At 42.3% G+C, this 23,855-nt stretch overlaps 1 protein-coding gene across 1 annotated transcript in view; it reads left to right on the plus strand.

The window, feature by feature from the left end:
* CFC1 (cripto, FRL-1, cryptic family 1) overlaps positions 1 to 20,912 on the plus strand; it is a 34,513-nt gene extending 13,601 nt beyond the window's left edge. Inside the window, exon 7 of the mRNA XM_045587777.1 lies at positions 20,908 to 20,912. Coding sequence (XP_045443733.1) covers positions 20,908 to 20,912 — 5 coding nt within the window. The remainder of the gene's footprint in view (positions 1 to 20,907) is intronic.
* Positions 20,913 to 23,855: the final 2,943 nt, after the last annotated feature.

Genomic DNA, 23,855 nt, shown 5'->3' on the forward strand with positions numbered 1-23,855 from the left:
TATATAATTATTTTTATTAATAAACATTATCATGAAAGAGCCTTTTTTGCTTCCCTAAGCCTTATTTCTAGATACATGATTTTGCTTACATGAGTAAACACTAGAGGCAGGGACTTCTTCAACCCTACATCATCTGTGATTTCAGAGTAGACTGAGCAGGCAAATAACAACTCCTCTCCAGCATCCCTAGCCCCCATGCGTAGATGCACTAGAGATGCTGTAACCTAACCTAAATAGATGCTGTAAATTGCTGATATATGCAGGCAGCCTAGCACAGACTAACTTTTATTTAGAATTCAGAAGCATTTCTTTGCTTAGATTAACCTGTAAACCCACTAAGAACACCCTAGGTTTTATAAGGTTTGTGTACCCACATCCTGTAATTTGCTAAGAGTTTAACAGAAGGGTCTTAATTGGTTAAAATTCTTTCCATACCTATACCATCCCTGACATTGACGATTGCCAGAGCTGTCTTTTCAGAGACAAGCTTAGGATGATTTGCAGAACCAGGGGGTTGATCTGGCCAAAGTGGCCTGGAGGACTCTGTACTGACCCCTTCATGAACTTTTCTCATTATATCCTCATTGTAATACTAAAATATCTTCCCAGAGGTAGAGATTGTCTGCCATTTTTGAATGAACATGTGATGTATGTATAAACATGTTTTCTAACTACACATGAGCAGGAATGCCCCCACCTCTACCTGCAATGAGGAAGCTCTCCTCAATGTTTATGCATGACTTTCCTGAATAAAAACTGTTAATATAAAAACATTCAAACATATAAAGAATTTTTGTGAGTTTATTTGAGTCAAACTGCCAATTGCCGGGAAGCAAAATCTCAGCGGATTGGGATAATGCTCCAGAAAATGGTGGCCCTTTACCTTGTTTTATACATCACAATCAAAGGAGGAGATGTAAGTGGGTTACGTGAAATCCATTGGTGATAGATTAAGGAGGTGGGAGAAAGCAAGGGGTTACCTCTGGAACTGGATAAAAAGTGAAATGATGGATACATGCTGCTTTTACAAAATGGGTACAGGATAGTTAGCAGTTGACAACTAACAGCATAACAATAACAATGAGGGAATTGTGGTTTCCACCCTGCTACCATTTGTTGTGCCCTGAGCGATCCAGAAAAAGGGAAATTACAAGTTATCCTGACATTCCACAGGTATGTTATATTAAATGCAAAAAGACGTTAGATCAGTAAAGATTGAAGTTGATCTTTGTCAGGGAAAATACTGGCTTAGGACATGACTACCCACTATAATCTGCTTTTAGTTAAATTTTTAATTTCAGACCATCATTTGGTTTCTTTAGGTCTTTGAGTTTGCCAAACTACCTTGCAGGCCTTCCCTGAGCTAGTCAGGTTAGCATGTGGCCTTTTCCCCCCGTTTACTAAACAAATCCTATCCTTTGTTTGGGGACAGCTGCTTTGGGAGAAGTGGCATTCACTTCCCCTTGTGTGTCCTTATCTGCTGGCTATAAACTGCATTTCTTCTCATGAAATCTTACAGTTATTTGGCTGGTGACTACTGTGTGACTGGTCTGATAACATGCTGCAGCATCTCATGTCTTTTGTTTTTTTGTTCACTGTCAATCTCCTCACTACCCTCTAAGTCATTGGGGGACAGGTGTGTCCCCAATATTGTTGTGCTCTGTGTCTGATAAGAAGCTGCCATAGGTGAAGGAAGGCCAGGCTGTAGGGACCTGCTTCTTTCTCTTTGTAACAACCTTTTCAGGACAATTAGCATTTCTTGAGATTATCACCAACAGCTCTTTAAAAGGGGAAGAGTCTACAAAGCAGAATCCATTATAAAGGCAAAGCAGGGAGATAATTTAGCCAAAATAAGTTATATAACCTGTAAGAGGATTCAGTCATCTCTTGACAGCCAGTCAGGCAAGCCACCAAACCTGAACTCTAAGAAACTAAATTCCTATAAAGAACTCAGGGAAAATAAAGGGGGACTTAATGACTGGTCTTCCTGTCAATCACACTGTATTTGGAAGTCAGGTATTTCTAAATTTGATCTGTCAAGTATCTTAGCTCTCTGCTTATCAGTCATAGTCCTGTTTGGAAAGGTACCACAACTAGAAATGAAGAAGAATGAAGACAAGAATATTACTAATTATTTAGGTAAACAAGAATAAAATATGAGAGAGAAAATGACTCTGAAATAGCTAATACAGCCTGAATTAATAAATTAGTTGATAAAAAAAATGATCTTTTATAAACCTTATAATGTTCAAAGCTGAATTCAGTGTACATGCCATTACAGGATTTATTGCCCATCTATATATATAAAAGGTTAATATGCTATGTGTCCCTCTGACCTTCCAACTGGTCGCTATGACACATACTGAGCACCAGGGATCAAATACTCAATGCATGATATGCCATGACATTCACTGACCATTTAGAAAGAAACAGCACCGCGGACCTGGCACAGACAAAGCAACACTCAGCTTCCCCCAAAGTGGGACATAGGCCCTGCTGCCTCCCTGGAGCAACAGCCTACTAAATCGCAGACAATAATGCTGTGACTTTATGGAGCAAAATGCAGCCCATAGTCCATCCCATCCCAGAAACAGTGGCTATGCGTGCCGGGTAATGATATCATGTAGCAACGCCCAGCTTCCTCTCCCTAGCAACTGGCCTCCTTGGAGTTTTTTCAGCCCAGGAACATGACTTGCTTTATAGCCAGGTGGAAACATTTTACACTTTAACCAAATGTCTGTGAAGCATTTTCCCATGCCTCATCTCATTTGATCCTCACAGAAGTCCTGGAGTAGGTAGATAGGAGACTTGATGGAATCCTATTTACTTTTCCTTAGCCAGAAATTGGAGACTTAGAAAGTTTAGACACTTGACTCAAGTGAAAAGAAGTAAGAAATGGTAGACCTTGAAAATGACTTTAAGTTTTCTCACTGTGCAGAATATAGTCAAACACTGCTGCAGTTAAATATTTTACCATTTCTTCTCCCTGTGTGATCTACAATAATAATCTGCTTTTTGTTGATATTTACTTCTGTGTTGCTGACCATTACTTGAAAGAGAAGTTGGGGTGCTTCACTGGGCTGGAAAAAGTTTAGCTAAATCAGAAAGCAGATTTAATTAAGCAAGTTTATTATATATCCTATATAATAAAGAGGTATTATGCAAATTGACCCTCACACTATCGTGTCACAAGATGGCTGTCCCATGTCATCACAAGATGGCCACCACAAAGATGGCTGCCCCATGTTGTCAAAAGATTTCTGCCCCCACATTATCACAAAATGGCTGCCACAAGATAGCTATTACCACATCATCACAAGATGGCCACCCCCACATTGTCACAAGATGGCCAGCAGGGGAGGGCATTTGGGGGTGACCAAGCCTGCAGGGGAGGGCAGTTGGAAGGGACCAGACCTGCAGGGGAAGGCAGTTGGGGGCAAACAGGCCTGCAGGGGAGGGCAGTTGGGGGTGATTGGGCTGGCAGGGGAACAGTTAGATCTCAATCAGGCCAGTAGGGGAGCATTTAGGGGGCCATCAGTCTGGAAGGCAGAAGTAGCTAGGGAAAATCAGGCAGGCAGGCATAGGAGCCAGCAGCTGGATATCCCCCAAGGGGTCCCAGATTGGAGAATATGCTGGGCTGGGCTGAGGGACACCCCTCTCCTCACTCCCCCAGTGCACAAATTTCATGCACCAGACCTCTAGTAGTATATATAAAAGGCTGTGTTGACTCCCACATGTCTGATACATAATATAAAGCTCTCACTGGTACCAATCACTTGCGTGTGTTTCAATCTGTCATTGTCGATTGTGAATTTGGTTGACACTTCTATTATAGAGAAAGGGCAAATAGTGATATTAAAATATTTTTTCTAATTAATTTCCTTTCAATGGGCATGAATCTGTGCACCGGATCATTAGTGTGATATAAAACTGTATGAACTGGAGAGATTTTTGCTGCATAGAAGGATGGTTTTGACTACATGGCTGCTATGACACTACAAATATAGGTTAATAGAGATTTCTCACTTTGACCATTGAGATAGGAAGTCATGTTGAATTAAATAAGCTACTTGCTATCTTAATGCTCTGTATAGCATATGTGCATACACACACACACACACACACACACACACACAGTTTAACAGATATATTTTGAAGCCCACTATAAGCTGTGCTTAGTGGCACAGCTCTTTAAACAGACAGAAAGAGAAGTGAAATAATGCTAAAATTTTCAGTAACTTGAAGTCCTTTAGAATGGGGCCCAACATGCTGGAGACTCCAGTTATGATGAGAAAGGCCTGTTCATGTAAAGCTGCGATGTTTAGAATGTCTACTTTGAAAGCATTCACTTCAAATAGATAGTTCCATTTAGTTTTTCAGCTTTTAAAAATCCACTTTAGTTCATAAGTTTTGTAATACAATTATTTAAAAAAAATCTATATTGTAAAATAGTTTATTTTCATTTTAAACTTTTTAATACTTGGCTGAATTTATGAATTCAGTATAATATTAATAAGTGTTTAAAAAGGAGATAGACTTTAGTAAAGGGTTAACATGAAAAATATTCAAATTTTGAGACATCTCTAGGCAATAATGATTTTTTATATCAAAGTTGTGTTTAAATAGTTTCAAGTGCATTCTGAGCAGTACTATTTATTACAGCATAATTATTATAGTAACAAACAGCTAATGGACTTAGTAAATTTATTCGAAGAACTTGATGAATATGTTTATACTATATGTGGAATGTTTACAAAATGCCTATCTTCTACACTTTTATATCAATACTAGAGGCCCAGTGCATGAAATTCATGCACTGGAGGGGAGTCCCTCAGTCCAGCCTGTGCCCCCTTGCAGTCCGAGACCCCTCAAAGGGCAGCTTCTGCATTGATGTCTTCCCCCTGGTGGTCAGTGAGCATCATAACACCTGGTCATTTCACCATTCAGTAAATTTGCATATTAGGGTTTTATTATATAAGATGAAGTGTGCTGAAAAACATAGGTGGATAAAAAAACACATAATCTTATTTTCAAGGGCTGCACTTAGGAAACTGGACCGAGAGATTTGTTCCACATTTGAGAGGCAACAATTGTGGGAAAAAGAAAAACCAACACATGTTGGTTGATTATTCATGTGACTATATAAGATATAAATACTCATTTACTTTTTAAGTAGATAATTAGGAACCAGAATTATGGATCTTCCTAATAGAATGATTCCTGGTTATAAACATAAAACAAAATAACCCTTTTATCTATCTATTTCTGTCTATCTAATCTATCTATCTATTCACCTATACGAGAAACTAACTAATTAACTAACTAACTAACTAATTAACCAACTAAGAAAGCTTCACCTACCTAGCTCTAAAAGAACATAAAATCTCATCCAGGAACTGGGAAAAGTAATCTGCCAGCTTTTTCTGTAGTGCTTAGAGAAACTGAGGATAAAGGGTATTTTTTCTGTAAATGACACCCCAGGTGTCTAGAAAGATCATAAAAAAGTAGAAACTTCTTAGGAGACAAAAGAGGGCCTTGAGCTCATGGTTTGCATATTTAAATAAATGTGTAATATACCTTGTTTGTCCCCTGATGCTGAAGAGAACAGATGAAGACAGCCTTCCTAGGCCACTATCTCAGAGCTGCCCTGTTCCAAGGCTTTCTCACAGCCCTGGTTTTGCTCTCTCTGACAGAGCATGAGAGAACCTCCCTTTGAAGAAAACAATAAGCTCTTCCATTCTGCACTGTTTATATGTGAACTCTCACTAACTCTTAGTGACTAAGGGAACCAACCACACAGAGACACTGAGAGAAGGAACAGGGAAAGCCACAGGATTTTTTTCAGCTACATGGTTTCAGCTCCCTCTCTGTTTGTTTCAGAAGACCAAAGAAAAAACAAGAAATGCTTCTGGAGAAAAGGAGTGATACTGTTTATTTACATCAGTGGACTCAGGAAATAACTTTCCAAATCTGAGTAAAGTAACATGCTGGGGGCTTCTCTTTTATATCCTCCTGGAGTCTTTGCCCAGCAAATATGAATTAAGGTCCTTTTCATGGGCCTTGCAAGAAGGCTCCCAAGTGTTGGGGGTCTCCAGGACATATCTGATGATCTGGCCTGGTGCCAGCGTTAATAACACTCCCTTCAGGGCAGTGCACTGTTCAGTTTTATGGCCTCTATAATAAGTTCTACAAGACCAGTTTCTGAGAAGGATAGGAAAGGATTTTTTTAAAACAAAATTTCAAAAACAAACTCTAAAGCAAAAATGGGAGAGATAAGTTTAATCATATGAAAATAACAACAAAAAACATCATAGGCACAGTTAATACAGATGGTAAAATGGGAGATTTTTGCAATGTTCAGGATGGACAAAGGACAGACATTTAGAACATACAAAGAATTCTGACATATCAACAAGAATAAGACGTTGGCCCAACTGGCGTGTTTCAGTGGTTGAGTGTTAATCTATGAACCAGGAAGTCATGGTTCAATTCCCAGTCAGGGCACATGTCCAGGATGCAGGTTTCATTTTAGTGTAGAGCATGCAGGAGACAGCTGATCAGTGTTTCTCTCTCATTCTTTCTTTCTTTTTTTTCTTCTTTTTTTTTTAATCAATCTTTATTGTTCATATTGTTACAAAGGTTCCTCATTTCTTCCCTCCTCCACCAGGTTCCCACCCCACCCTCCACCCCCTCCCCATCCCCCATTGTCCTCATCCATAGGTGCAGTTTATGTTCAGTCTCTTCCTCCCTCCCTTTCCCCGATAGTAAATCCCTTTTCAAATAGTAAATCAGTTACTTAGCATTTTCTCATATCAATAATACCACCACATGCCCAATGATACATTTCACACAAAAGACATTTCCAAATAGGTCAACCAGCCTCATCCAGGCCCCACCCAAGTCACTCACAGATCAACACCCCAGCCCTATACTAACTCAACACATCCAGATCTAAGCCTTCCTCACTTGATTCAGCAGACCCTCAAGTTCCCACAAAAGTTTCCAGCCATGTCTGAGAGGCAGCCGTGGGGCAGGGGCAGGCGAGGAGCAAGCTGTTCCAGGCCTGGCTGCTCCAGGCCTGGCCGCTCTCAGCCTGGCAGCCACTGCTCCGGGCCTGGCCGCACCAGACCCGGCTGCTCTGGGCCCGGCTGCCCCGGGCCCGGCCGCTTCGAGTCTGGCCGCTCCCAGCCTGGATGCTCCGGGCTTGGCTACTGCTGTTCTGGGCCTGGCTGCTCCCAACCCGGCTGCTCTGGGCCCAGCTTCTCCGGGTCCGGCCACTCCGGGTCTGGGTGTTCCTGGACTGGCCAACCTGGGCTTGGCTGCCTCCGCCTCAGGCCTGGCTGCCACTGCCCCAGGTCTGGCTGCTCCAGTGCTGACTGTTGTTGCTCTGGTTCTGGCTGCTGCTGCTCTGGGGCCTGGCCATTGCTGCTCCGGGCCCGGTTGCCATTGCTTTGTGCCTGGGCACTCTAGGCCTGGCCACTGCTGTTCCTACATTCTGTCCTTTTTTTTTTTTTAAACGCATTTATGATATGTTACAATGTTGGCTGGTGAGTTGAGTTCTGACTTAGTTTTTGATTTTTCAAGACCTTCTTTGTATTATTTCTTAAGTAATTTTACTATCTTTTGCTCTCACTTGATTTCTTCACATTGAGAACTTTGGTTTCTTCCTCCTTGTCCTGGGAGCTCAGCAGGTTGGCCTGTGGCACCCCTTTGTTCTCCGCGGGCTCCTGCGCTGCTCCAGCCTGTTGCCGGGGTCGGCACCGCCCAGGAAGCAGCCCCTGGCCTTGGCTCTGTTGCCCGCGCTCAGAGGTTGATGGCTCAGGGGCACCTCCCTCCCCCCGGGGGCCCCGTCGCCTGGCTCCCTGCCGGTGTCCGGCTGGCTGGTGTCCAGCAGGGGCTCCTGCTCCCTGTCGCATTCCTCCAGTCTGGAGCTTTTTTTTCTCCTTCCCGCTAGGGGAGTCTAGGATCAGAGTCAACAGACTGTCCTCTGCGCGCAGTGCGTGCGACTCTGGGGGCTCCGCTTTTCGCCACTCCCCTGGGATTCCGCCTCACAGCCCCGTCTCCCCCTGCCCGAGCCTGGGTCCCCAGGGTCTGGTCCAGGACTGGGGTTCAGAGCAGTCCGGACTGAGGCTCAGCGCCACTGGAGGCTTTGTTTCTTCCGACTAGGGTAATCCAGCATCAGAGTCAACATTCAGTCCTCTGCGCGCAATGTGCGCTCGACTCCGGGGGCCCTGCTTTTCGCTGCTCGCTTGGGATTCTGCCTCACAGCCCCGTCTCCCCTGCCGGAGCCTGGATCCCCAGGGTCTGGCTCATAACTGGGGGTCAGCGCTGCCGGTTTGGGGGTTTAGCCCAGGCTGGGGGTTTTATTTCCTTCCTGCTAGGGAACGCCAGGCAGCACCCAGCCCTCTCCTCCTCTCCGGCTGCGACCTCTCTGCGTGTGCGTGCGTCCGCGCGTGCAGCATGTCTCCGTACCTTAGGCTTTTTTTCAGCTCCTCTGATTTTCCTTCTGGTTTTCTCTTTCCTTCTTGTTGTAGAATTTTCAGTCAGTCGACTACCTGTAGCTCTGGGCGATGTCCACTCTACATTTTAGTTGTATTCCATTGAAATTGTTGTGTGCTGCTGCGGTTAGGTGTCTACCCGAGCAGCCATCTTGGATCCTCCCTTCTCTCTCATTCTTGATGTTTCTATCTCCCTCTCCCTTCCTCTCTGAACTCAATAAAAATATATTTAAAAAAAGAAAAGATTAAGACATCAGCCCTAAAGGAATATATGAATGGGCAATTTACAAAAGAAGGAATCAAAAAGGATAACAAGCATATGAAAAGATGCTTAATTATTAATAAGTTGAAACATGCAAATTATAATTAAAACAATGAGATTTTACTTCACCCCTAATATACTGGCAACTACTAGGAAGCTGGATAATGCCATGTGAAAATAGTTGACTATGAGGGCAGGGGACAAGAAAATAGGTATGGGATATGAGGATAGAGAATCAACCAACCAATCAGACTATTCTTCATAGCATTTATCACAACCAGATTACCTAGGTTCAAATCCCAGCTCCAACATTTACTAGATGTTGGTTACCCGCTGTGTCTTAGTTTCCCATTATAAAGTAGAGATAACAATACCATCTTTGTCACACAGTTGTTGACAGGATTATAGTTATATGTAAAGCCTCTTCAGAGAGTAAGTACTCTAATTGTTTGTTGTGTTCTTGTTATTCTATAGTTTATGTGTTTAATGTCTGACCCCACCCTACATCTAAAATGCAAATGAAAAACCAACAACCCTTTCCTGATCTTTCTAAATTTTTCTTGTATCTTGACATATATAACAATGCCTAAACCCTGGCTGGTGAGGCTCAGTTGGTTGAGCATTGTTTCCTGCACCAAAGGTTTGCTGGTTCCATTCTTGGTCAGGGAACATGACCGGGTTTCAGCTTGTTGATAGTTATGTATTTGTTGTTCATAATTTTTATCTTTTTTTTTTTTTTTGCCTCTCCCCTCCAGCCCCAGGAGCAGTGCCTGCCCAGGCCACAACTCCCCGCAACCCAAAAATAACTGCACAGATGAGAGGACTGGGGCCAACGCCCCCGGCTCAGGGCAGTGTTTGGGTTTCCGCCTTATCTCTGACAGCCAGTGCCTCTTTTATCTTTATTTTCTTCTTCTTCCTAAAAAACCCCCTTCAGCAATTCATATAATTCTGGTTTGGCGGTGATGAACTCCTTTAGCTTTTCTTTATTTGTGTCCTTCAATTCTGAGTGATAGTTTTGCTTGGTAGAGTATTTTTGGCTGTAGGTTTTTACTATTCATCACCTTGAATATTTCTTGCCATTCCCATCTGGCCTGCATGGTTTCTGTTGAGAAATCAATGACAATCGTGTGGGTGCTCCTTTATAGGTAACTACCTGCTTTTTTCTTGCTGCTTTTAATATTCTCTCCTTGTCTTTTGCTCTTGGAATTTTAATTATGATGTGTCTTGGTGTGGTCCTCTTTGGATTGCTTTTGTTTGGGGTTCTGTGTGCTTCCTGGACTTGTAAATCTAATTCTTTCACCAGGTGGGGGAAGTTTTCTGTCATTATTTTTTGCAATATGTTTTTGGTATTTTGCTCTCTCTCTTCTTCTGGGACCCCCATAATTCTGATGTTGGTTTGCTTGAAGTTGTCCCAGAGGTTTCTTACATTATCTTCAACTTTCTGGATTCTCTTGTCTTCTTGCTTCTGCAGAGGAGTGTCTTCTGGCTCTTTATGTTCCAAATCTTTGACTTGATTCTTGTGATCTTCCATTCTATTTTTAGGACTCTTAGGCTTTTACAGCTCCTTTGATTTTCCTTCTGGTTTTCTCTTTCCTTCTAGTTGTAGAATTTCTAGTCAATCAACTTTCCTGTAGTTCCTGATAATGTCCAATTTGTATTTTAGTTGTGTTTTTTGAAATTGTTGTGTGAGGCATTTACCTATGCTGCCATCTTGGTTTCTCTCATGTCCCATTAATTCTTATTCATGATTTCTATTTCTGTTTTCATGTCGATTTCCACTATTTTTTATGTTTCTCATTAAGTTGCTTGTAGTTCTCACTAAGTTGTTTCTACATATTTATAACCATTACTTTGAATTCTATATCTGATAATTTTCTTCCTTCCATTTCATTTATCTCTTTTTCTTGATATCCCTCCTGTTCTTTCATTTGGAGACTGTTTCCCACCCCCATTTTTTCTGTTTCTTTGTGTTTGTTTCTGTGTGTTGGAAAATTGCTATGCCTCCAAGTCTTGGTAGGGTAGCCTTCTTGTGGGACTCAGTGGTGTAGTTTTCTTGAATGTCTGAGCTGGGTGCTCTAGGAATGACCCTAGTATAGGTTATGTGGGCCCTGTTGTGGAGATTGAGCCTTGATTGCTGGTGTCCCATTTGTGATTGGGCTCAGGAGGCAGGCCTGTTGACTGTGAATCTCCACTCAGACTACTACATCATGATTATAAAGGTGCTAATGGAATAAAACAGGACAAAACAGACCAAATAAAAAGAACACAAAGAAAACCAAACAAAAAAGCAAAAAACCCACACAAACAATAACAAACCAAAATAAAAACCGAAAACACCAACAATAGTAAAAATAACAGTCTCAACCAAAAACCTAAAAAAAACAAAAAACAACAACAAAAAAAACACAACCAAACAAACCAGACAAAAAAAAAAAAAAAATACTAGAAGATATGAGACCAGAGATTTAGGGGAGGAAAGGGGAAAAAAAACAAAAACCTAAATTAAATAAATGAAAGAAAATATAAAAGCAAAGAAGTAGGGAAAGCATAAAAATGAAAGATAGAAAATAAAAATAAAATAATAATTTTTAAAAGTAATAATACAAATAAAATATAGACTATTTAAAAAAGGAAAAAAGAACAGAAAAGAAGAAAAATTGTATTAAAAATAATTAACAAAAAGAGAATGAGAAAGAAACAAAATTAGACTAAAATAACAGGGAAAATATGGAAAAAAAGAGAGAAGAGAGAGACAAAAAATCCAAACCAAAGAAAAAGCACAAACTGAACAACAAGAACAAAACAAAAGGTAAAACATCATTAAAATGTCCATACTACCCCCAAAAAATCTATAGATTCAATGCAATACTTATTAAAATGCCAATGGCATATTTTACAGATGTATTATAGAACAAACTCTCCAAAAGTTCATATGGAAAAGAAAAAAAAAAGACCCTCGAATAGCCACAGCAATCTTGAGAAACAAAAACAAAGTTGGCGGGACCAGAAAACCAGATATCAAGTTACACTGCAAAGCCACTGTACTCAAAACAGTCTGGTAATGACACAAGAACAAGCATATAGACCAATGGAACGGAAGAGAGAACCCAAAATCAACCCAACCTTTATGCTCAATTAATATTTGACAAAGGAGGCAAGAGCATACAATGGAATCATGACAGTCTCTTGAATAAATGGTGTTGGGAAAATTGGACATATATGTGCATAAAGAAAAAAGAAAAACATTCGACCTCCAACTTACACCATACACAAGAATAAGCTCAAAATGGATAAAAGACTTAAATGTAAGTCATGTAACCATAAAAATCTTAGAAGAAAACATAGGCAGGAAAACCTCAGAAATGTCACATAGCAGAATTTTCACTGATATATCACCTAGGTCAAAAGAAACAAAGAGAAAAATAAACATCAAAATAAAAAGCTTCTGCATAGCAAGAAAACCAACATTGAAATGAAAAGGGAACCATTGTATGAGAGAACATATTTGCCAATGATATATCAGATAAGGGGTTAATTTTCAAAATATATAAAGTACTCATACAACTTAACAAAAGGAAGGAAAACAATACAATTTAAAAATGGGTAAAGTAGCCAAAACCGGTTTGGCTCAGTAATAGAGCGTCGGCCTGTGGACTGAAAGGTCCCAGGTTCGATTCCTGTCTAGGGCATGTACATTGGTTGCAGGCACATCCTCGGTAGGGGGTGTGCAGGAGGCAGCTGGTAAATGTTTCTCTCTCATTGATGTTTCTATCTTTCTATCTCCCTTCCTCTCTGTAAAAAATCAATAAAAAATATATTTAAAAAAAATGGGCAAAGTACCTAAATAGACACTTCTCCAAAGTGGACATACAGAAGGCCAAGAGGCATATTAAAAAGTGCTCAAAAATCACTGAAAGATGAAAACGAAAATGACAATGAGGTACCACCTCACACTTGTCAGAATGGCTTTCATTAACAAATCAACAAATGACAAGTGTTGTCAAAGATGTGGAGATAAGGGAACCTTCATACACTGTGTAAATCCAAACTGATGTAACTTCTGTGGAAAAAGTATGTAATTCCCTCAAAATATTAAAAATGAAACTCTCATATGACCCAGTGATCACACGTCTAAGCATATATCCTAAATCAATCAGAAAGAATATATACACCCTATCCTAGCTAATAAAAGAGTAATATGAAAACTGACCATCACTCCAAGACACAAGATGGCCACCCCCTTGTGGTCAAAGATGGCTGTCCCCATCTGGACACAATGGTCATCATCACAAGATGGCCTGAATGGGGGGTAGTTATGGGTAGTTGGGGGAGACCCAGGCCTGCAGGGGAAGAGAGTTGGGGGGGGGGGGAAACCAGGTCTGCAGAGGAGAGCAGTTGGAGGGGACCGTGCCTGCAAGGGAGTGCAGTTGGGGGCAATCAGGATGGCTGGGGAGCAGTTAGGTCTCAATCAGGCTGGCAGGGGAGTGGTTAGCGGGTGGTCAGGCTGGCAGGCAGAAGCATTTAGGTGCAATCAGGCAGAGGCAGGCGAGCAGTTGGAAGCCAGCAGCCTATATTGTGAGAGAGATGTCCAACCACCCATTTAGGCCCGATCCCAGTGGGCCTAAATGGGCAGTTGGACATCCCTCAAGAGGTCCCAGATTAGAGAGGGTGTAGGCTTGGCTGAGGGACACCCCCTGTGTGCACAAATTTCATGCACTAGGCTCTAGTGTTTATAGAAGCAACTTATCTAATAAAGTGGTGTGGCCTGAGGTCCTCTGTCAAGCCCCACAGAGGATTGGGGGGGATGGGAGGTGCTGCCCCAGGTCCCTGCTGATTGCTTGTTAAGGCTGGTTATGGGAACTTGGTCTCTACTGTGGGTGCAGCCATCTTGTGTTACGAAAATCCTGTCTCCGCTGTGGGTGCAGCCATATTTGTGGTGGAGTGACAGTCAATTTGCATATTCCCTCTTTATTATATAGAATAGCTAAGATTGTAAACAGCTTAAGTGCCCATCAAGCAGATGACTGGTTAAAAAATCAGTGATACATCTATATAATGTACTATATAATTGTAAAAAAGAATGAACTCTTAACATTTGCATTGATGGACCTGGAGAGCATTATGATAAGTGAAATAATCCAGTCAGAGAAAGATTAAGTATTGCATGATCTCACCCATATGTGGAATCTAATGAGCAACATAAACTGATGAACAAAAATAGATACAAAGTCATAGAAGCATCGAACAGACTGTCAATCCTCAGAGGGAAGGAAGAGGAGGATGGATAGATGAGCAGAGATCAGCCAATGAACTTGTATGCATATATGATAACAGATGGACGCAGACAATAGGATTGAAAGGAGTTTTTAGGGGTAAAATAGTCAGGTTTAGGGAGTTTTAGAAATAAAGAGGTCCATGGGGGAAGACTGCAAAGCTAGGGGGCTGGGAGCTCCCAAAAGGCATACATTCACAGAGAAAAGAGATGCCACAGGATAAGGGGAGAGGAATACATCCATTCACAGAAGACATGCTAAAACCACAGGGAGTGTACAAATAAAATGGAGAAAAAGGAAAAGAGATTTTCACAGGGAATAGGGAAATCTACCACAGGAAGGGTAGGAAAAGAGAGGGACCCCTTGTGGGGTTTGAGCTTTGAAGCTGCTATAGTGACCAATCAAAGAGGATATCAGGACACAAAGAACTGCAACCTTTATAAACCTTAAAAAAAGTCTACCCCTTTGGAACCTATTCCCCATGTGGGGGTCTGTACTTGTTTCTAATAAATTTTCATCTTTCTATATACCATCTTTTGTCTATGGCTTCATTGTTCGAATCCACCTGGACAAGAACCAGGAAAGAAACCATCTTTACATCCTCCCCAAGGAAGAAAACATGAATTTCAGTGTGGCTTCCATGTTTCAGGGTGATGAATGTCTAGGATGGGGACAGGAGCAGGCTGGGAGAGGTAAAAAGGCAGGGGGAGAAGACATATGTAATATTTTCAACAATAAAGAATTTACAAAGGAATAAACAAACAAAAACAAATAAAAGCAAAAACACCACAAAAACAACAACAACAAAAACACATCAACTTCTGGGTTTGCCTTTTTTTTTTTAAATAATAAATCTTTATTGTTCAGATTATTGCAGATGTTCCTCTTTTTCCCCTCCCCCATCGATCTCCTCCACGTAATTCCCCATCCGACCCCAGGCCCTTACACCCTGCCACTGTCTTCATCTATAGGTGTAAAATTTTTGTCCAATCTCTTCCCGCACCCCTCAGAACTCCTTCCCCCTGAGAATTGTCAGTCTACGCTAGGGGTGTCAAACTCAATCAGAGAAGGGGCCAAAATCTAAAATCCAGCCTAAATTGCGGGCCGAATGGTTTACTGAACAGTCATAAACTGTCATTGTGATGGAAACGCAGCGGAGTGCAGTGATGACAGCGCGGTGCGGGCCACATTGCAAGGCCTGGCGGGACGGATTTGGCCCGCGGGCCTTGTGTTTGACACATGTGGCCTACGCCCTTTCTATGTCCCTGATTCTATTATATTCACCAGTCCATTTTGTTCTTCAGGTTTTTTATTCACTTGATTTTTAGATTCACTTGTTGGTAGGTATGTATTTGATGTCCTTTCGTTGTTCATAGTTTTTACCTTTACCTTTTTCTTCTTCCTCATCTTAAAGAATACCCTGCAGCATTTCATGTAAACCTGATTTGGTGGTTATGAACTCCTTTAGCTTTTTCTTCTTTGTGAAGCTCTTTATCTGACCTTCAATACTGAATGATAGCTTTGTTGAGTAGAGTAATCTTGGTTGTAGGTTCTTGCTGTTCATCACTTTGAATATTTCTTGCCACTTCCTTTTGGCCTGCATAGTTTCTGTTAAGAAATCAGCTGACAGTCGTATGGGTACTCCCTTGTAGGTAACTAACTGTTTTTCTCCTGCTGCTTTCAAGATTCTCTCTTTGTCTTTTGCCCTTGACATTTTAATTATGATGTGTCTTGGTGTGGTCCTCTTTGGATTCCTCTTGTTTGGGGTTCTATGTGCTTCCTGGACTTGTAAATCTATTTCTTTTACCAGGTAAGGAAAGTTTTCTGTCATTATTTCTTTCAATAGGCCTTCAATATCCTGCTCGCTCTCTTCTGTCACCCCCAAAATTCGGATGTTTGTATGCTTTAAGCTGTCCCAGAGGCTCCTTACACTATCCTCACACTTTTGGATTCTTCTTTCTTTTTGCCTCTCTGGTTAGGTGTTTTTTGCTTCCTCATACTCCAGATCCTTGGTTTCACTCTTGGGGTACATTGATCTACAGTTGAGTTTCTGTATATTCTTTATTTCAGACAGTGTATGCTTAATTTCTGACTGGTCCTTTTCCTTTTTTTTTTTTTTTTTTTTTTTTTTTTTTTTTTTTTTGTACTCTCCTTAAGATCCTTGAGGTCTCTTCAAGTTTCTCAGAAGTTTTTAGAATATTCTTGAGTAACCTTAAAAATGTGATTTTGAACTCTGTGCTGTCCAGTAGTTTACTTTCCTCTATCTCTCCCATTCATGACATGCTTCTGAGTCCCACATTTTGGTTGCCTCCCTGTGTTGATGGAGTAACTTTGTGTGGTAGGTGACCTATAGGGGCCAGTAGCTAAGTTTCCGCAATCAGCCGAGGTGGTTGCTCTTGGTATACCCCTTTGTGGGCTGAGTGCAATGTCTTGGTGTAGTTAAGCCTTGATTGCTGTTGGTACACTGGGAGAAATTGACCTCCAGGCCAACTGGCTGTGAGGACCCGCTGTGTTTATAATGGACGAACTGCTGCACTGGAGACAATCTTATAGTACAGGCCTTGTTTCAGTGGGGCTTTGATGCTCAGAGCCGGCCTCCCAAATGTGTCACTTATGGATGTGAGGACTTGCAATCTGGTGTCTCACACTGACCATTAGATACACTGGCTTCTGGATCTCCAATGGGGTGCAGTTCAGCTACTGTCTGAGGCCACACTGTAGGAACTACAGTGAGAACCACAGCCCTTTCCTCCTTGCTTGCAGCTTGGAGGCTTTGGAGCTGTCTGCACCAGGTTGCAAGTTTGTTAGGTTAAACTGCAATAGAGAAGGCCATTCATATGCAAAAGCCATTGTTTGGAGCTTGGGTGTGTTTGCAGATTGTGCAGGACTGAGTTTCAGGGCAGAGTCTCAGGGTGTCACTAGGCTAGGGCATGGCCAACAGTGATGGCTGCCAGTCAGCCATCTCTGCCTCTCTGACCATGTCCCCGTATCTCGTGCCCCAGCACAGCAAGCAAGCCACCCTCACTTTCCAACCCAATGGCAGACAGTCCAGATTTTTTCCAGAAACTGGATTTCAGAGAGATCGGGAGCTTATCTTTTTTCGGGTTGAAGAAAGCAATTTCCTCCTCCAGCCAGAATCCACTGCCAGCCCATATCGAGTGCATGCCCTCGTACCTCAGTTTTTTAGCGCTTATGCCCAGAATGCTCCTTTATCTTTCAGTCTAGTTGTAGAGCTTCCACTCAGCCAGTTTTCCCATGGTTCTGGACGATAGACATTTTGTCTTTTAATTGTAGTTTTGAAATTGTTGTGCACGGCAACAGTTTAGGTGTGTTTACCTAAGCCGCCATCTTGGATCTCCCTGGGTTTGTTATTGAAGCAGGAATTTTGGGGGAACATAGGAAGGCTTAGGGATTTTTTTAGAATTGGGGTCCAGGAAAACCATGGGGTTGCAGACTAGAAGAAGGTACGTTTCCATAATACAAAAAGCCAGATGCAGTTACATTTCCATAACATAATGAGGCAGCAACAGGTATCCTATCTAATAAAAGAGTAATATGCAAATTGTGGTACCTCTGCTATACACACAAGCTATGCCCACCAGCCATGCCCAGCAGCCAATCAGGAGTAAATAGGCAAATAAACCCAACCAAAATGGCTGCAGCCCCAGAGAGCAGGTGGGAGGCTTGGGTTTTCCCAGCAATGGAGGAAGCCAAGCTTTACGCCTGCCCTTGCTGTCTCAGGCCTCTACTCAATGCTACAAAGTTTCAATGATAGAAGATAAATAAATCCCAACAAAAATGGTGGCAGCCATGGAGCTGGAGAGAACAAGAGGCTAGGACTGCCTCTGGAGATGGAGGAAGCCAAGATTTCCACCTATCCTAGCCAGCCCAGGCCTCTGCTTAAGGCTACAACGTTTCAATTATAGAAGATAAATAAATCCCAGATACCAGGGCCTCTGCTTAGGTGGCTGGGGGGTGTGGCTAGCCTGCAAACCACCACAGGCTCCTCGCCCAGGCTTCCCCACATCCTAAGAGAACCCCCACCCTGATCTGGGACACCCTTAAGGTAAAACCAACCGGCCCCCACCTGTGCACCAGGCCTCTCTCCTATCTAATAAAAGAGTAATATGCAGATTGACTATCACTCCAACACACAAGATGGCTGCTTTCATGTGATCAAAGATCTTGCCCCTATATGGACACAAGATGGTCACCACAAGATGACCAGCAGGGGAGGGCAGTTGGGAGGTATCAGGCCTTTAAGGGAGGGTAGTTGTGGGCAATCAGGCCAGCAGGGGAGGGCAGTTGGGGGTGACCAGGTCTGCAGGGAAGGGCAGTTGAGGGGGACCCAGGCCTATAGGGGAGAGTAGTTTTGGGTAACCAAGCCCGCAGGGGAGGGCAGTTAGGGGTGACCAGGCCTGCAGGGGAGGGCAGTTAGGGGCAAATAGTCTGGCAGGGGAGCAGTTAGGCATCAATCAGGCTGGCAGGGGAGTGGTTAGGGGTAATCACGAAGGCAGGCGGGCAAGTAGTTGGGAGCCAGCAATCCTGGATTGTGAGAGGGATGTCTGACTGCCCATTTAGACAGGCAGTCGGACATCCCTCAAGGGGTCCCAGATTAGAGAGGGTGCAGGCTGGGCTGAGGGACAATCCTGACCCCCTGTACAAATTTTGTGCACTGGGCCTCCAGTATTTACATAAGACAAGGAACTATAAGTAGCCAAGAAAGGTCTATATTTACAAAATAAAGAGAGGGAAGCCCTTCATTCAAAAGGAGAGGAAGAAAGCCCAAAGGAAATAGGAAAACAATAAGGAAGGAGTAAGAGGTGGGAAGAGAACTTCAAATGTCCCATGTGAGCTAAGGGAATAGTGACCAATCAGAGGGGATATCAAGGCACCAGGATCTGCAGCCTTTATAAGCCGTTGGGAAGAAAAACCCAGTGGTACCCTTTTCCCCTTCCTACTTGGGAATCAGTTCTGTGGGACTCTTCCCTCTTCCCATGTGGGTGTCTGTACTTGTTCCTCAATAAATTTCCACCTTTGCTATACCACTTTCTGTCTGTGGATTCATTCTTCAATTCCAGCAGACAAAGAATCTGGGTTCCAGTCCAAAAATTTGTTATCATTATTTGTGGAGCTCACTGGACTTTGCTTAGATGTTGTTTCTGGCCTTTTGGTATCTGGGTCCCAGTTTTCCCAGACAATTCTCTGGTGCAGGCCAATGTGTCTTGCTATCTCTATCTGGTTCTAGGAAGCCTGGCTGAAGCCTTGCAGGGCCGAACCCCAAGTATTCTAGTGGGCAGGGCCTCCCTAGCTTAGAGGCTTTTTTCGCTTCAGGGTTGGTCCCTTGAATATACTTGTTCTGGGCTGCTTTCCCTTTCTCTGTGGAACTGGAATCTCTGGGGTATTTTGCCCTGGTTTAGGTGGTTTTAGCACATTTACATTGGAACTAGTGCCTGTAGCTTGTAGGATGGGCGGGGGGCGGGGGGGGGGTGCGCTTCCTCTCCTTCCAATACCTCTGCTCTGCCTGGCTCCCCTTTGTTGCCACCTATAGTAGTTGAAGATTAAAAAAGAAAGAAAGAAAGAAAAACAGCTATGCTTGGCTCTCTAATTTTCAGTATAGCTGGTTCTCACTGGGTAGGGCTTCAGCCCAGGCTTCTATCAGGCCAGAGGCCCAGCTGCTTGGTTGCAGATTCCCAGCCCAGAGCCCTTCAACATGTTGGAGAATGGGTGCCTCCTTTCTACTTGAAATGGTAAGGATTTGGCTTCTTTTTCAGAATACCCTGACTGGTCTTCATCCTGCTCCTACTGAATGTTATTTCAGAAGATTCAATGCTGGGTGGTCCCCTCAGACTCCTCTGCTGATAAGTATTTCTGCTGAATGGACCCTTCCACAGATACTGATGGGGAAGTTTTCCAGTAACTGTTATAGTGTACCCTGAATCTCATAAAAGACACCTCAATCAAGAAGCTGAATTATGGAGTCATTTATTCAAAGCCAGCAGCTTATGAGGGGGCAACAGCACTCCAAATATCACAACCCTGAAACGCTGGCTTCATCTGGCTTATGTAGGTAGAATATCACAAAGGTATCAACTACATCTTTGGGTTTGGAATGAGGAACCTGGTTTGCACAAAGCAGTTATAGAATCAAAATTGAGCAAGTTTGTTATCTATAAAGATTAAGAATAGTTTTGGGTCTATGGATCACTGAATCAATAGAAACACATTATCTGGAGCCAATGAGGCAATTTAGAATAATTGTTCTGTCCTGGTCTCAGGACCACTGAGTCAACCAGAATGCATTATCTGTAGCTACTGAGACAATTTAGGGTAATTGTGCTGTCCTGGTTCCCAGGCACAGAAGAATGTGCTTCAATAACCAGTAAGATCACAATGAATGGATATTCAAACCACTATCCATGGAGTATTCAATCGATTATGATAATATAAATCAAAATAACTTCAGAAAATCAAAATAACTTTTCTAATGTTTTAACAAGCAAATAAGTACAGAACCAAAAATAGCAGAGTTAAAGTTAAAGTTAAAACTGCAGTTGTCTACCTGAGAAGCACGAACTTTTTGCCTGGGATAAGGTGGTCTAAGCATCCCCACACTATCCCCTGTGGATTGAATTACCACTGATTTCCATTGTTCAATGCTATGTGGGCTCCCCTGCGCTTCTTGTTGCTCTGGTTTGGGACTATCTGCCTGTAGCTGAGACCCCATGCTCCCAGAGGACAGGAACTGCACTGAGGTAACTTTCCTCCAGTTTCTCACACATGCTGAGCAGCTATGATATTTGACTCACCCACATCTTTCTCCATGTTCCTCACTCCTTTATTTCTGATTAACATTTTTCATCTGTTTTTTCAGGTTGAATAGCCACAGGTCTGGTTCATTGTTGAAAGCAAGCACTTCCTTAGAGTGCAGACTCTGTTACTGTTGGTCTTTCTCTTTATATCTATCAGATTTGCTTTATATATTTTGGTGCTGTTATGTTCAATTATGTCCATATTTTAAAATAATTTTATTTCTGAATAACTTCTTGAAAACTAAAAATAAATTTCCATAATAAAAACAAAATCCCTCTGAAAAACACACACACACAAAAACCCCTACAAAGTCTTAGCAAGACCTGCAAGAGTGTGTGACATTTAAACAACAATCTGTTTCCTCCCTCCACCTGTCCTACTTGCTGCCTTCCTAAACAACTAGGGAAAGACCTTGGTCCCATTATCTAAAATAAATAAAATTTTAAGATTCAGACTTTGTACATGCATCAAATATCCTTCCAATTTTTCTTTCTTTCTTTCTTTCTCTTTCTTTCTTTCTTTTTTTCTTTCTTTCTTTCTTTCTTTCTTTCTTTCTTTCTTTCTTTCTTTCTTTTTTTCGTTTCTTTCACAAATAAACAGTGTATAAATTACCTTACCTAATTGTGCCAATTCCAAAGCCCATATTTTGTAAAGTTCATACAAAGTTAGCAATTGCATTCTTTTTTCATGTGTTTATCTTACCATTAACCCAATCTATTGTTATCTTTAATTCAACTATTATATTTTTCATATGTAATATTTTAATTTGGTTCTTTTCTGTGATTTCTTTGCCTTGGGTTTTATTGATAACAATATTTTCCTAAACCTGTAAGGATATTTATTGTGCTTATTAAATTTTTTTTGGTCTGTCACTTCCAATAACTCTATGTCAAATAATATATAGTGTTCAATCTGTTGTATTTCTCATATGGTGATAAAACTCCTTAGGTGTGTAGTTATTTTGGTGTGTGTGCTCATATTCCCTATGGGTTAGCAGCTAATTTGTCACTGGTAAAGTGCACTGGAGAAGAGCTGAAGTCCTTGTAGGTTCAAGGAGAATGAATGATGACCTGAGAGCAGAGGGCCTCAGACACAAAAGAGCCGCTAAATCTTTTCTCCATGCTTCCACCCTCAGGTAACTCCTGGGCTTCAACATTAAAGCCTTAGCAGTGGTTCTCAACCTTTCTAATGCTGCGACCCTATAATACAGTTCCTCATGTTGTGGTGACCCCCAACCATAAAATTATTTTTGTTGCCACTTCATAACTGTAATTTTGCTACTGTCAATGAATAGTAATGTAAATATCTGTGTTTTCTGATGGTCTTAGGCGTCCCTGCTAGCACATGGCACCTGAGAAGTATCAGGCAGCATTTATTATGATAATTTGGGGGTGGGAAGGAACCAGGGCATAGGGAGTGGGCCTTCTCACCTACCTTCCTTCTCTGTTAATGGGTTTCATCAGGAACTCCCAATGGGCTGGCTCCCATACACTCTGCACTCTGACCTCAGTTTTATTATTTGAGGTCTTTCCTTGCCACGAACCAGAAGAAATTCTTGGCCACACTTTGGACTTGTTAGCTCAAACCTCTCAAAAATAGCCTAAGAGCACCTGGGAATGGGCCTGAAGCACCTGGGAATGGACTGCATTACAAGGAAGAACAAAGACCTCTGAGCTCTCTCAAGAGATTTGGGTTAAATTCCTATTCTTCTGTTTCCTATGCATGTGACCTCAGACAAGTTACTTAACCATGCTAGGCCTTGGGTCCAGATCTATAAAGAGACCAAACCTATATAAAAGTACTAGCATTGAGGCTTGTCTCCGGCACCAGAGAAGTAGAGCTGTGATTTGGCATATTTGCAGAGTGGATGGGAAATGTATTTTCATTCACTGAGTTAGGGGTGCCCAAGTAATTCTATCAAGGGGCAAGCACTCACATCACTCCATGCTCTACAAAGAAGCATGGCTGTTGATGAACAGGCAGAGGTAACTATGAAAGGAATCCAGCATAAAGGTTACCACCAACTCTCCCTAGAATGACCACTTTCCAAGGAAAGTGGTCATTCTAGGGAGAGTGAGTGGCCAATGCTCCAAATCGGAACTGACCAAATGTTGACCAGCCTCATAACTGAGGCTACCATCAAAGAAGGAATGCTTTTCTTCCCACTTCCAGACACTGCTGAGCTGGAAATAAAATATCTATATGTGGGGTAGAGGGCTTAGAGCCAGCAAGATTCTGGTGATTGTGTGCATGTGACTTCAGCTGTTCTCATCTACTGGCAAGGGTCTGGACTATTTGAGTGACAACAGGGTTGGAAAGAATTTGCACAGAATACCTGATGGCACTTTGGACACTAAGTAACTAGAGGCTGCTCCCACATTGTCAAGGGGATGGAGGCTATGTTCATGAGGCCCTTATGAGAGTTCTGCTAACTAATTAAGAGTCTGTGACCCAGACATGTTTGCAGGGGGAAGCTTAGGAAATGACTTATGGATTCAGTGCTGGATCAGTAAGTACTGGGTTAGATAACCCTCAACCACTACAGGCTATGGCAAATTCACAGGAGATGGTGGGCCTGGTCTCTGGAGACGTGTGGAGAACAAGGTTATTGGTATAGAGGGATTGGCTAAGACCTGGTTCCTAGAGCAAAGTTCTTAAAACTGCTGGCTGGGATCCTGAACAGTCTACCTCAAATGGAGCCTCTGTGACTTTTGGGCCTGGAAGATTCTTCTTCATTGCCAACTCAGAGTCCATCTCTAGGAGGACTCTGTTTCCATTATATTGGCCATCAGTGCCCTATATGTCTTAGGGAATGTCATTTCCTTCACAGGGTGAGGCCTTGGCCCCAGAGACTGCTAGCTCTTCTGGGAGTCTTCCTGAGGAGAATGACTCATCTCTAGATGGCCAGTAAGCCACCCATTGTCTTAGTATGTATTTTTCCACCTCAGTCTAGAGAGAAGGGAGACCTTCCTGTACTGAGGAGCTTCGAGCCCAATAGGGTGGGGTTAG

This window comes from Pipistrellus kuhlii, unplaced genomic scaffold, assembly GCF_014108245.1.
Source record: "Pipistrellus kuhlii isolate mPipKuh1 unplaced genomic scaffold, mPipKuh1.p scaffold_m20_p_3, whole genome shotgun sequence".
NCBI lineage: Eukaryota > Metazoa > Chordata > Mammalia > Chiroptera > Vespertilionidae > Pipistrellus > Pipistrellus kuhlii.